The sequence below is a fragment of the Podarcis liolepis genome (genome assembly GCF_965112155.1).
Source record: "Podarcis liolepis genome assembly, chromosome: 10".
In the NCBI taxonomy this organism is placed as follows: Eukaryota; Metazoa; Chordata; class Lepidosauria; order Squamata; family Lacertidae; genus Podarcis; species Podarcis liolepis.
The window spans coordinates 63493172-63508221 of record NC_139562.1 but is presented as its reverse complement, the minus strand read 5'-3'; the positions used below and the strand labels follow the sequence as shown (position 1 = coordinate 63508221).

The 15050-nt window shown below is 43.3% G+C and overlaps 1 protein-coding gene across 1 annotated transcript in view; it reads left to right on the top strand.

Annotated features, from left to right (window-relative positions):
* The window catches only part of MAPK11 (mitogen-activated protein kinase 11), a 49672-nt gene that overhangs the window by 26137 nt on the left and 8485 nt on the right, over positions 1-15050 (top strand). Inside the window, exons 2-9 of the mRNA XM_083463745.1 lie at positions 237-366; positions 602-660; positions 2858-2969; positions 3659-3688; positions 3827-3874; positions 9071-9185; positions 9331-9402; positions 10899-10978. Of these exons, the coding sequence (XP_083319871.1) occupies positions 237-366; positions 602-660; positions 2858-2969; positions 3659-3688; positions 3827-3874; positions 9071-9185; positions 9331-9402; positions 10899-10978 (646 nt within the window). The remainder of the gene's footprint in view (positions 1-236; positions 367-601; positions 661-2857; positions 2970-3658; positions 3689-3826; positions 3875-9070; positions 9186-9330; positions 9403-10898; positions 10979-15050) is intronic.

Here is a 15050-nt window from a genome sequence, read left to right as displayed (position 1 = left end):
TGGCACCCGCTAAAAACATTCCTGTTTAGACAAGCCAGCGCTTAGAAAATTGAGGTAACTTTAATCTTTTGAATGTTTTAGAGTAGAGTTGTTACTTTTTTCTTGATTTTACTCTCTTTTGCAAGCCGCTTTGAGTGTTTGTTTGTTTGTTTACAATCAAACGATGTATAAATTTGATGAAATAAAATATAGTAAAATTTCTTTTCTTTTCTTGGATTTGTTTGGATTTGTTTCAGTTCAGCATATGATACCAAAACAAGGCAGAAGGTGGCAGTCAAGAAGCTTTCGAGACCTTTCCAGTCCCTTATTCACGCCAGAAGAACCTACCGGGAGCTTAGATTACTGAAGCACATGAAACACGAAAACGTGAGTGGAACAGGCTGTGCGAATTGCGAATAATGAGCTTGTAATCCATCTAATCATTTAGTTTTATTAAAATGTTCATCGGTTAGACACAACTAACTTCATTAGGTTTTGGCATACCTTATCCCGTGCCGGGCTGCCATTATCCTTCATTTTAGATTCGAAACTGGTAAGTAGAGATAGCGGTGCCACACGCATTTCTCCAGATAAAATAAAAACCCCTCTTCTTCTGTTTCAGGTTATAGGATTACTAGATGTTTTCACACCTGCGGCGTCAATAGAAAATTTTAATGAAGTGTAAGTAAAGTTTGACCTAAACTTGTTGGCAAGCTGCTAAGATAAACGGCCAGCCCAAGTTATGCATGCCTAAGTCTTGTTTATTTCTATAGAAAGTATGCGCTCACCTGTGTTCCGCTGACATCTATAGACCCTGAAAGCAGTAGCGGACAGTGTTGGCGTTGTGGGGCTGCGTTGCTCGTCCAACCTTCCCGCAGCCGGATTGTTTCAGTACAGTGGTACCTACGGTTGTGAACAGGATCTGTTCTGGAGGTCCGGCCGCATCCCGAGGAATTTGCAACAAGAAGTTCTGCGCATGTGCGCACAGCGAAACCCGGGAAAATACTTCCGGGTTTGCTGCATTCATATCCCAAAGTTTACGTATCCAGAGGGCTATGTAAGCGGAGGTACGACTATACAGTGGTACCTCTGGATGCAAACAGGATCCGTTCCAGAGCCCCGTTCGCATCCTGAGTAGAATGCAACCCGCGTGTGCGTGGGTCGTGATTCGGCGCTTCTGCGCATGCGCGTGACATCATTTTGAGTGTCTGTGTGAGTGGCAAAACCCAGAAGTAACGCGTTTCGTTACTTCCAGGTCATCGCAGAGCGCAACCTGAAAACGCTCAACCTGAAGCATATTTAACCTGAGGTATGACTGTATACGGGATGGAAAGGGGAAGGGTGAGGTGGCAGCGAGGTCAGTGCAGTGTAGTTGGGATGCTGCCGCTAAGGCATTTGCACAGCACCAACCTTGCCATCACCTCACCTCTTCACATCCCATGATTCTTCAGGAACCTGGCCTGTGGGAAGTCAGGTGAGCAACACAGCCGCTCTGATGCAGCTGTTGTTCACTTCATCTGAACCAGGGCTGGAGAAGGTGCTGTTTAAAATGTACAGCAAGTACCTGCAGTGTGTGGTGTGTGTGTGTGTGTGCTTTGTACGGGACAAGAATGGGGAACCTTTGGATCTTGGGACCTCAAGTCCCACCAGTCCATTCAGCGTGGCCAGTTGCCAGGGATGATGGCAGTTGTTTTTCAACACCATCTTCAGGGCATCAGGCTTCCCATACTCCATATAGACAGAACTATTTACTGTGTCATAACAATGGTGACTAAGAACTGGCGCCTGAGCTCCCTCCCAGTCTTTTTCTTTTTGTGTTGTATCTTTTAGATTGTAAGCCTGAGGGCAGGGGGCAAGGACTATTGATCTTTGTAAGATGCTCTACGAACCGCCTCCTCTAAAACATGGAGCATAACTGCTTTAAATGAATAAACATAGGATATTGATCTCTTGCCTGTACGTTATCTAGTGCTTGTTCATTTATTGGTTTATTTTGGGGAAGTATGTTCCCCCATGCTACTGTACTCACAGTATCCGTAACCTGCTTGGCCTTCGTTGCTCAACTTTTGTACACTTGGCTTAATCCTGCACTGAACTCTGTTGGTAGGAGCCAAAGTTTTGCTTCCTCCCGTGGGAAGTGTCAGAGGAAGGAAACGTTGGGTGCACTCCTGCGATTCCAGAAACCTTACGCTGAGTTCAGTTTCCCTTAGCCACTGTTTGTGACAACCGAGTCTTCATATTTTTCCCATTCCTCAGTTTTGTGACCATATATAATGCATGGAAGTCACATTCTTAGAATCATAGAATCATAGAGTTGGAAGAGACCACAAGGGCCATCGAGTCCAACCCCCTGCCAAGCAGGAAACACCATCAGAGCACTCCTGACATATGGTTGTCAAGCCTCTGCTTAAAGCAGTGGCGTAGCGTGGGTTGTCAGCACCCGGGGCAAGGCAAGTAATTTGCGCCCCCTAACCCGTGGATTTTAGCAGGGGGCAGAGAGCTGCGAGTGCGAGCGCCCCCCCCCCCAGATGTTGTGCCTGGTGCGGCCGGCCCCCCCTGCACCCCCCACGCTACGCCACTGGCTTAAAGACCTCCAAAGAAGGAGACTCCACCACACTCCTTGGCAGCAAATTCCACTGTCGAACAGCTCTTACTGTCAGGAAGTTCTTCCTAATGTTTAGGTGGAATCTTCTTTCTTGTAGTTTGGATCCTTGTAGTTTGGATTCTTGTAGTTTGGATCTTACTTGTGTCTGGAAGCACGGCTTGTAGAGCCTCACCAGGAAACCCTGTGTACCAGTTCTTTTCAAAGAAAAGCACTGATACAGTAAAAAAGACTTTAGAAGCAATTGGATGTCATCTGAATGCTTTGTATTTACAGGTACCTTGTCACAAATTTAATGGGTGCTGACCTGAATAACATTGTGAAGTGCCAGAAACTGACAGACGACCATATACAGTTTCTTATATATCAGTTACTTCGAGGGCTTAAGGTAAAACCTATGGAGGGAGGGGGGGAAACATACTTGAGCTGTAACACAGGATGAAACATCTCTTAAGATAATGCCTGCTGCTCGTGTTACTTGTATGTCCTTATTATGTATTCTACAAAAGCCTTGCCCAACAGAAAATACTTCTTGGGTAAGCACTCATAGGTTTTCCCATACCTGCTTGTGTTTAAAACAACATTTTAACCCCTAGTTAATTGATTTGATCAACCTGTTCATTTAATCAAAATATTGGTTAAACACTGCAGCTCAATGTGCCACACAGATGTCAGCAGTGCTGAAATCATAATTTGTGGATTAATGGGATTTCTAAGTTCCTCTATAATTGGCACATATGTTTAAGTTTTGCTGCTTTAGCGACAGGAGAAATGATATAGAGGAGCCCTGATGTCAGAGGCAAACTGTGTTACAAACAGTGTGTCTGGAAGGGCCTTTAAACTCGCAAAAATTACAGATTGAATTGCAAAACACCAGCAGCTTTTCTTACTGGTGCATTTGCTCCTTACGTACATCACTGAACATTTGCCACATAGGTGGGAATACAGGCTAACCGTTATCTCTTTGTACCGTAGAACAAAAACACCTGTCTGAGTGGATGACAGCTAATAGCTATCATTAATCACTTGCATTTGACTTTGTTGTCTGACCTCACCTATTTCCTTTTTATTTAACAGTATATTCATTCGGCTGGAATCATTCACCGGGTACGTTGCGCTGGGGATATAATGCACTGTGAGCACGTCATTGGTTTGGCTTGTTGCTCTGATATAGTTGCAAGACTGTTTTTACCTCATTTGTTTTAGCCCTGTTTTAATGCTCTTAACTTTTTTGTTCTGATGCAGGACCTGAAGCCTAGTAACCTAGCTGTCAATGAAGACTGTGAATTAAGGGTAGGATTCATGCTATTTTGATTATTTCGGTACGTTTTGAACCAAGACTAACACAAGAGTGGTGCCTGTTGTCATGCCAGCATCTGTTATTAATGGTTGTTGTGGTACCGAGTAAAAAACTAAATTGTAAACCTGACCAATTTAAAACTGATCAGGAAGCTCTCTGAATAAATGAGCAACTATGGAAGTATTTCTACAGTAACTACTCACAAGAAGTGTTGTGTCCATTTCAGGCCCTCCATAACTAGATGAAATAGTAGGTACTGCAAATATCAAGCAACTACTTGCAGTTTGGAACTAGCATTTTGAAAAGGAAGATGTGTATTAACTAACAGTGCAATACTTATTCTGCTCCAAAATAAGTCCTGTTCAATGGGGTTTACTCCCAGATAATTTGAGTTTAGGATTACAGGCTAAACTGTTACATAGTAATGGACACACCAACAGAGTGGGGCCATCTCTGAGTCTAACCTGACAGTTTATAAGACCTTATTGTTTGTACTGGTTTTGCCCTATTAGGGCTGCAGGTTGCGCTGTGGTCTAAACCACTGAGCCTCTTGGGCTTGCCGATCAAAAGGTTGGCGGTTCGAATCTGCACAACGGGGTGAGTTCCCGTTGCTCTATCCCAGCTCCTGCCAGCCTAGCAGTTCGAAAGCACACCAGTGCAAGTAGATAAATAGGTACAGCTGTGGCGGGAAGGTAAAGAGTGTTCCCGTGCATTCTGGTTTCCGTCACAGTGTTCCGTTATGCCAGAAGCCGCTTAGTCATGCTGGCCACATGGCCCGGAAAGCTGTCTGTGGACCAACGCCGGCTCCCTTGGCCTGAAAGCGAGATGAGCACCGCAACCCCATAGTCGCCTTTGACTGGACTTAACCGCCCAGGGGTCCTTTACCGTTTACCTTTTTAGATGCTCCTATTTCTGATTTTTTCAAGTTAACATATCATCCTACATTGAGAAATCCTGGTTAATTATGTTTATATCCCACTTTTCATTCTGTAAAGCGAGAGAAGACATCTTCTATTTATTTATACATTGTAGATTTTTTAATTTGCTCTATCCCAATCAGTTTTAAGAAGAAATGCAAACACAAAATTGTTCATGTAGTGTTCAAAGCAGCAGCTGACAATGCCCATTGAGTGGGTATTACTCCACCTACTGTTGCAACGCAACATGAGAAATGGTCTCACAGCCACCAGAATTGCATGCAGAGCCTGTGGCGAGGGATGCTATCCTTGCAATACCCTCCTGCTATGGGGACCTTATCCTGGATGGGATCTATATAATGAAGCAACCTGCAACCCACTGCTGAGAAATCACAATGATCAAAACAATAGATGAATCCCCTTCCTATTAAACTGAAATATACAAAGACAAAGGAAACAGCAGCAAAAATTTACTTTAAAAAACCCCTGCTACACTGTTTTCAGAAGCTGTTTTTAATAATTCATCCTGATTTGTTGAAGGGTGGGATATAAATATCCAAAGAAATACAAATATTAAAGTTCTGGATTTAGTGACTTCGGAAGAAAGTTCTCTTAACTGTGGAGCATCTACCAAACATATCCTTACTTGGTAATAATTGATTTTTATGAATCTTTGGGATATCAGTGAGATATAAAAAAGGTGATGTTTTCTAACATAGGAGCCAGTTGAGTTTCATCTGGCCCAAGTTTCATTTCATTTGCTGGCTATTCATTTTGTGCGTGTATAAAATGTAAATTTATTTTATCTCAAAAATAAATTATTAGCTCATGGGGAGGGGGAATGAAAGCATGCTGGTCTGTTTTGGGGATGCAGACCAATTTTTACCTAATTAGTAGTTGTTTTGTTATTCTTATTTGTGAGGTAAGCTCAGTATATCTCTATATGCCTGTGGCCTACCCCCCCAAACCCCATCTTCATATGTTCTGCTTCTGACGCCCAATTTTTCCAACAATAATCAGAGCACAGAGAATATGTATAAGGCCATCTTGTGATGAATGGGATGGATTGTGCCTGCTGCTCAACCCCGTGCAGAAGATCACTGCCTCAGGTGGTTTATAAACATGGGTATAACCAGGCCTTTTTTTCAGCCGGAACTCGCCGGAACTCAGTTCCGGCACCTCTCAGGTGGGTGCCATTGAACAAGAGTTCCATTGTGAGTTCCAGCACCTTTTTTTCTAGAAACATATGAATGGGAGTGATCCTATTGAATTCTGTGGCTTGAAAATAGCTACGGCTACACATGGCTCACTCATTTTGCAGGGGAGGTCAAGAAAGAAAGAAACCATTTGGAAACCATATGAAAACAGAGAGCGTCTTGTGCTCCCCCTTCTTTCCCAGCTCTTTGTAAGGGTTTCCACACTTCTTAAAAATCACTCAGGGATCCAAACCCAGTCCTTTCGGCAGCTGATGGATTGCAGCCCTTTATGCAATTTCAGGAGCGCCTTATAATTAATGCCAATATTCCAAATTAGTGGGGAACCGCTCATAAATCATTCTGGAGACGGAGGTTCGTCCATGGCAGGCACATACTTCCCAGGTCACACCCGATCTGCCTTTCAATTTGGCAGATATGGGTTTAAGCGACACCGTGGGATGCAGTGAACTCCCCAGAACCACCTAAGGGGCATTTCCAGGAATTTTACCTCATACATCCTGGCTTTCCCCTGCCCAAACAGCTGCACTGCCCAGTCCAGTGGAGCTCAACCATTATGAGTCATGACATCAGCCGGGAACCTACTTGAAAACATTTGAATTGGCATCGGTTGGTTTATGGGATGCACTTTTCAAAGTATTTAGATGTTCCCGAATCCTTTCAGTCAGAGTACACTTCCTGAACGCTGAAGTCTAATTGAATGGTAATTGACTTTGTGGATTATCCAAGTGCTCTTGAAAGTATGACCCAATCTCTCCATGTAATGGTTATTTTTGTCTCATATATTTGTGTGTGTTTTTAAAAAAAAAATTAGAAGAAGCTTTGAATTAATAGAAAATGCTTTTATTTTCATCCCAGATCTGCAACAGCAGTTGAGAGAATTATGACCTTCCGTGAGCATAAGGCTTGATGGGACTATACTATAATATGAAGGAGGGCCTTACGATCTGATCTTGCTGTTGCAATGCATTAAAATGCTTAGGTTGATACCTATACCTTGGACAACGCAGTTTTCCAGTGAATGTAAATCGCTGTGGCAGGAAGATATTTAGGATGAAATTTTTTTACATCAAGCCATTGTCTTAAAGACGTCGGTCTCTAAGTCACGACACGCTTAAGTCACAGGGCTTCTGAATTATCCCCTAATATTCATGGAATATTTTAATGAGGCAGATAAAAAGCTAAATTAAGCCTGGCACAGTGAATTCATTACTGATTAGCTTTCTGGATCAAGTATGCTCAAAAGATTCTGAGTCAAAGAAACAATGATTCAGGCCTCTGCATCTATAACTAAGACATACAAAACAGATGTTTTTACCTGGTGCACTTTTGTCCTCGTTTCATAGTCAAAGAAAGGAAATAATCCATGAATGACCCTAGTAATGACCTTTAAAGCCCTAAACAGCCTCAGTCCAGTATACCTGAAGGAGCGTCTCCACCCACATCATTCAGCCCAGACACTGAGGTCCAGCGCCGAGGGCCTTCTGGCAGTTCCCTCACTCTGAGAAGGGAAGTTACAGGGAACAAGGCAGAGGGCCTTCTTGGTAGTGGCACCCGCCCTGTAGAACGCCCTCCCACCAGATGTCAAGGAAATAAACAACTATCTGACTTTTAGGAGACATTTGAAGGCAGCCCGGTTTTAGAGAAGCTTTTAATATCTGAAGGACTATTGTATTTTAATATTTTGTTGGCAGCCGCCCAGAGTGGCTATTATATATAATAGACAAACAGTAGGAAAAGAGAAATCTTACAAAGATTTTATTGATCATTGATTTTATATCCTGCCCTTCCTCCCCAAGAAGCCCAGGGCGGCAAACAGATACACAATTTAGGAAGGGGGAGGGAAGCATTCTAAAGCATTGTAAAAGCAATTACAATTAAAAGCCTCTAGTTACAGTTAAAAACATTCTTCCATTCTGTGATCTTGGGGCTGCCAGGAGCAGCATTCTTCAGCCACCAAATGCCTAGGTGAACAGGAATGTTTTCAGATTCCTCCTAAAAGTTCCTCCTAAAAGTAGAGACCGGCACACCTTACTAATACTTGGTTAGTCTGAGAAATAGCAGTTTATGAGAAATTATAATCAAAATAATGGATAGAGAGCATCACCTTCTGGTTTGTGCTGCCTGATTTTATGTGCATGCTTTGTGTCACTGGCCGTCACACCCTGGGAGAAAAAGGTTGCCCTCAGTACGGACCATAGCTCAGTGACTGCGTACGGTACATGCTCTGTATGTAAAGGGGACCCAGAGAGCTACTGCCCATCGGAGTAGACTAGACTGAGATAGATGGATCAATAGTCTGAGTAGATATGAGGCAATTTCCTATATACCTAAATCCTGGGACACCTCCCTTGATGCTTTAGGTTAGGACAGGCATAGGCAAACTCCGGCCCTCCAGATGTTTTGGGACTACAACTCCCATCATCCCTAGCTAACAGGACCAGTGGTCAGGGATGATGGGAATTGTAGTTCGAAATCATCTGGGGGGCCGGCGTTTCCCTATGGACTCTGCAGTTTTGATTGACTGATGTGTGAATCCTGAACCAGCTGCTGCCTCTAGCACCTTCCCAAAATATACCAAAAATTCCCCTTCACCACTGTCACTGATCTGCCAAGCTCCGTGTGTCAATATAAATGCTCAGTTTTCTAGGTGACCTCGTAGTTGGTTCATACTGACTTTAGGCCTCTTCTGACCAGCGAAGGAAAGAGAAACTAGCCAAAGGAGTCAACAACCTAGAAAGAACCTAGGTGTTCCTCCTCACTTCTGGGTTCCAGTAAGAAGTGGCAGGGTTGCATGATTATATCTAGCAACATCACACATTATTTTTCCCCTCCAAATGATCCTGCTGTTTTGTATGATACACCTCAAGTTGGTTGTAGGAGAATCTGGGTAGTAGCGAGAAAGCAGGAAATCTCTAATTGTTGAAACTGTGGGTTAGCTATGGACCCGATGTTTCTGTTGTTGGCTTAGATGAGTCATGAGAGCCAGAATAAAGATAGGTTTGACCATTTATATAATAAAAATAATGGGAATTTCATTATTATTATTATTCTGTAGATTTTAGACTTTGGCTTAGCCCGGCAAACGGATGATGAAATGACAGGTTATGTAGCAACACGGTGGTACAGAGCCCCGGAAATCATGTTGAATTGGATGCACTATAATCAAACAGGTAAGATGGAGCGGGGAGGGAATCTCCTTGTGTTGTGCTATGAAATATGTACCTTAAGGGCTTGGATGGGAATACCTTTGTCATGCAGATTCTCCCCAACCCGGCAAAAAAGCCCCTTCTGATTGGTTGTTTTGTGTTTTGGCAGTTGACATTTGGTCAGTTGGATGCATCATGGCAGAGCTGCTAAAAGGGAAGGCCCTTTTCCCTGGAAACGACTGTATCCTTTCCCCCTACAAGTGCAAATATACTCTGGGTCTCGCATTGCTGGTGCCACGGATATGCTTTTAAAGCAGTGTTAGCCGTTTAACACAAACACAAAAAAATGGTACAACAAACATATTAGTAATCATTAAAGGGACTGTTTTTCCCCCCCACAGCTGGACGCGATAATGGTCATAAAGAGTAACAAACATTGTGTCCTTAAGCCACAGTAGGCTGCCTAAAATCTTTGCTTTTCTACGCTTCATTTAAATAATGACCCAGATACAAAAACAGCTTGAAAAAGACTGTGGTTGCTGGGCTGGAGAACAGAGATGCTGAAAAGATTCATAGCTCCCTTGGAAAACACAGGGTATCGGCCCAGAATGGTTGGGGAAAATAATACAATTTTATATATATATAAATTATTATCCCTCTCTAATTTAGCAGCACCCAGGACTATCTGAAGACGATCTGTTCTTTTCCCGTTTTGGAGCATATTGAAAGCAACCCATTTGGGGACTTCCAATGCTGGTACCAACCAACATGGGTGGGGTGATGCATCCCAGGTGCTGAGTTCACTTTTGAATACAGATTCCATAGGCTTACATTCTGTGTCCATCGTTGTTTGATGACTCATGTTGGAAGCATCACTTCCAGCAAGGTAACCATAGGAACTGGGCAGGCAGGTACCTTTATAAGGAGATGGATTTGCAAACAACAAGACCCTGGGGAAAGCTTCCCCACTGCAGTTATTAATGGCACTGTTAGAGAATGAATCAGAGAATCATAGAAGAGTTGGAAGAGACCACAAGGGCCATCGTGCCCAACCCCCTGCCAAGCAGGAAACACCAGTGATACAAGAGATGATGGCTTTGTTTCCCAAAGACCATGGGTGGATAAGGGCTCTCCTTATTCATTTGTGAAGAGGACAGGGACAGTATGTACTCACTGAAAACAAGGGCTTTGCCTTTCAAAGCCAACACTAGGAACTGTGCACACTCCTAGTGAATCATAGAATCATAGAGTTGGAAGAGACCACAAGGGCCATCGAGTCCAACCGAGTTCCAGGGCGTTTGGGAGCCAAGGTACAACTGTATGGGTAGGCTGTGATATATGCTGAAATATATCAATCACGGCCTACCCATACAATGATAAGCTTTGTTTGGTATTTGATGATGGATCACACTCTCATAACAACCAAATCTGAGATTTCTACTAAACTCTCTTATCATTTCCTATAAAGACCAATGGATCATTCAGCTAATATAGCCGAGGACTTAAAGACATATACTGTATAACTCTGTTTCAGTTTCCATTGTCTGGTGAAGAATAAGACTGCACTTTGTGTGCAAAGAGCTTTATGGCATAAGGAAAGTCTACTTCTCTAAACTTCCACCATTAGATAACGGAATAGATTAAGCAGAGGTTGGACACGGGTTTGGCAATTTATGTAAGCAAGTGGCTCATCTGCTATTTCCCCACATTTCCTGTAGCTTTCTTAAATTGGTACAGATATTGACCAGCTGAAACGAATAATGGAAGTGGTTGGTACACCCAGTTCTGAACTTCTCAAGAAAATCTCATCAGAGCATGTAAGTGCAATGTTTCACCAAGAATAATCATTGAGATCTATTTGCTGTCTCATGTTGGTTTCCTGAGTTGTTCAGGAACAAAATGTTTTCAATTTACGAAGCTTTTTAAAGCAGTTAATGGTAATCATGTGTGAGCGGTGAATTCTAGAATGTTAAAAGATGCTAGGTGTTTTTAATACAATCCCATTGTGGATTTGGGATGCGGGTGGTGCTGTGGGTTAAACCACAGAGCCTAGGACTTGCCGATAAGAAGGTTGGCGGTTCAAATCCCCACGACGGACTGAGCTCCCGTTGCTTGGTCCCTGCTCCTGCCAACCTAGCAGTTCGAAAGCACGTCAAAGTGCAAGTAGATAAATAGGTACCACTCCAGCAGGAAGATAAACGGTGTTTCTGTTCGCTGCTCTGGTTCACTGGAAGCGTCTTAGTCATGCTGGCCATATGACCCAGAAGCTGTCTGCAGACAAACGCCAGCTCCTTCGGCCAATAAAGCGAGATGAGCGCCGCAACCCCAGAGTCGGCCACGACTGGACCTAATGGTCAGGGGTCCCCTTTACCTTTTATTGTGGGTTTGTGAAGAAAAGGAGATCCACAGCTTTTGGTTTGTAGGCAACGTAATCTAAGCAACCTATGAAAGACAAGTAAATGGGGAAGCCATAGCAAACACATAATATAGATGCCATTTTCTAAGCATGGTTAGAATGTATACATGGTTGCTTATTCCAGGGGGGTATCTAGATTAGGGGCAAAAAAAGAGAGAGAAAAGCATGTTTTTAAGAACTAAAAATATTATAATGGCATATGATTTTGTGGACTTGAACCCATGACATTGCATTCAATAGGCAGATTACATCCAACGTAAACCATTGACAAATGCAGTCGCCGGTGATAATACTTTCTTGCTATGCTGTGTTAATTTAACACCTGTAGTGGGAAAGAAGCACACAGTCCCGATGAAGTCCAATTTGAGTAAGACTGAATTTGCTGATAAATTCTAGTTCATAAATGTTATTCTATAGTCGCCTTTTAAAGCCTTTTATGGTGAAGTATGGTGATTTTGAGGTTAGCATGTCCCAGGAGACTGAAACATTGGCAACATTCAGACATTAGTGGGACATTATTGATGCCATAGTTGTGTCCATTTATTCTCTTGCATAGAAATTGATATGAGGCTGAAAGGTGTAGCGTATATAATGTTGGAGAATGTATATGTAATGAATCCCTGGTGGTATGGTTAATGTTTTTGGGTCCTACAGGTAGTTTTGTAGGAGTAGATTGTCAGGAAAGTGTGGCTTGCTGCAGACATGACCCTGGTTTGTATCATTGTTGGGTAGTCCATTGTTGGTTGCGAGTCTCTAAATGACAACAGACCTATCAGACAAGGTAAAGGTAAAGGACCCCTGATAGTTAAGTCCACTCGCAGACGACTCTGGAGTTGCGGCGCTCATCTCACTTTACAAGCCGAGAGAGCTGGTGTTTGTCCACAGTTTTTCCGGGTCATGTGGCCAGCATGACTAAGCCGCTTCTGGCGCAATAGAACATCAAAACCAGAGCAGCACACGGAAATGCCGTTTACCTTCCTACTGGAGTGGTAGCTATTTATCTACTTGCACTTTTTGGCATGCTTTTGAACTGCTAGGTTGGCAGGAGCTGGGACAGAGAAACTGGAGCTCACCCCGTTGCCGGGATTCGAACCACCGACCTTCTGATTGGCAAGCCCAAGAGGCTCAGTGGTTTAGACCACAGTGCGCTCTCAGGAAAAAGGATCATTGTCCACAATTAGCTGTAGATTATTTTAGTAATTTATGCCACAACTGTAGAAACACTGGTTTGCACGTCACACTAAGCCAAACCATGGTATAGTTAGTGCAGCCACATGCAGGCTCCCACAAGAGATCATGGTCACATTGTCACAGGCATTTTTGCTGTTGGCACCATGCATTGAGCTAAACTATGGCTGTAACCTGGAATCACCATTTAGTGCCTGCTAGTTGTAACCAAGGTTTGACTTAATGTGACATGCAAAGCAAGCCACTAAGTTTATCACTGTCTCTGTTCTATGTGTTTTCAATGGGAATCCTGGGAATCTTGTGCTATTTAATATACCGTATTTTTCCGTGTATAAGACATGGGTTTTTTCCTTTAAAATAATGTCAAAAATTTGGGGGTGTCTTATAGATGGGAAAATAAGGTACTCTGTTTTGACACAGAACATGGGGCAGGGAGTTGAATTCACTCTCCTTCCCCCACTACTGCTCCCTGGGTGATTGCTCAAATGATACTTTAAGATGATTCTCATCCCACTCCATGCATCTACAGAGCTGAATCTATTTAATACACAGAAACTGGAAATGGCCTCTTTAAAATATTCAGCAGAATTACAAGAGGGCACACGAGAACAGTCTAAGTCAAATATGTCTCTGTGTTTAGTTAAAGATTTGCCAGTAGCATTTTTGGAATAAATGCCTGTTTTGCAAATTACACACTTAAATGCCATTAAACATATTGGGTGAGATTAAATGGATAATTGAAAGATTATAATAGTAGTGAGATTAAAGGGGGCAGTTGAGGGATTCATTATCTACCCATTTTGTGAACAAATAATGATGGCAAGCAATGAAAAGTATGGCTGTTAATTAGGATGCCGTGATAGTGGCTTTGTTATAAAAAGCATAAAAAACGTTAAGGAGAGAAATTAAAACTTGCAGGTACTTAGAAAAATGCCCAAGCCAATAACATGAGAGTATTGTTGTCTGCTTGCATGTTTTTAACTCAAATGTATGTCATTAATTCCTGATGAAGAACTACCCCTGTCTTCAGGTTGAATCCTGACAAGACAGAAGTACTGTTTTGGGGGGACAGGGGACAGTCGAGTGTGGGGAACTCCCTGGTCCTGAATGGGATAAATATGCCCCTGAAGGACCAGGTGCACAGCCTGGGAGTCATTCTGGACTCACAGCTGTCCATGGAGGCACAGGTCAATTCTGTGTCCAGGGCGGCTGTCTACCAGCTCCATCTGGTACATGGGCTGAGACCCTACCTGCCCACGGACTGCCTCACCAGAATGGTGCATGCTCTAATTATCTCTCGCTTGGACCACTTCAATGCGCTCTACGTGGGGCTACCTTTGACGGTGACCCGGAAACTACAACTAATCCAGAATATGGCAGCTAGACTGGTGACTGGGAGTAGCCACCGAGACCATATAACACCGGTCTTGAAAGACCTACATTGGCTCCCAGTACGTTTCTGAGCACAATTCAGAGTTTTGGCGCTGACCTTTAAAACCCTAAATGGCCTCGGCTCAGTATACCTGAAGGAGTATCTCCACCCCCATCGTTCTGCCCAGACACTGAAGTCTAGCTCTGAGGGCCTTCTGGTGGTTCCCTCACTGCAAGAAGTGAGGTTACAGGGAACCAGGCAGAGGACCTTCTTGGTAGTGGCACCCATCCTGTGGAACACCCTCCCATCAGATGTCCAGGAAATACACAACTATCTGGCTTTTAGAAGACATCTGAAAGCAGCCCTGTTTAGAGAAGCTTTTAATATTTGATCTTTTATTGTGTTTGTAATATTCTATTGGGAGCCACCCAGATTTCCCTATTCCTCGATAGGAAATTACAAAAGTTATTACTTTAGGTTTTCTGTTCCTCCTGTTTCTCTGTTGTACTCTGAGCTGCTCTTGGTTGCTTGGCCATATCCTTCCCCAATCATAGCATTCTCTGACCATTTCCTGAGGTGTTTCTGTGATGTTCCCAGAATGCCAGTTATAAGTGTTCCAGGTTCTGAAGAAGGGTGCTTGTGGAAACTTGCAAGTAAGTTAGTCAAACACTTAAGGCAAAGGGATCCCCAACCGTTGAGTCCAGTCGTGGACAACTCTGGGGTCACAGTGCTCATCTCACTTTACTACCTGAGGGAGCCGGCGTTTGTCCGCAGACAGTTTTTCTGGGTCGTGTGGCCAGCATGACTAAGCCACTTCTGGCAAACCAGAGCAGCGCACGGAAACACCGTTTACCTTCCCGCAGGAGCGGTACCTATTTATCTATTTGCACTTTGATGTGCTTTCAAAGTGCTA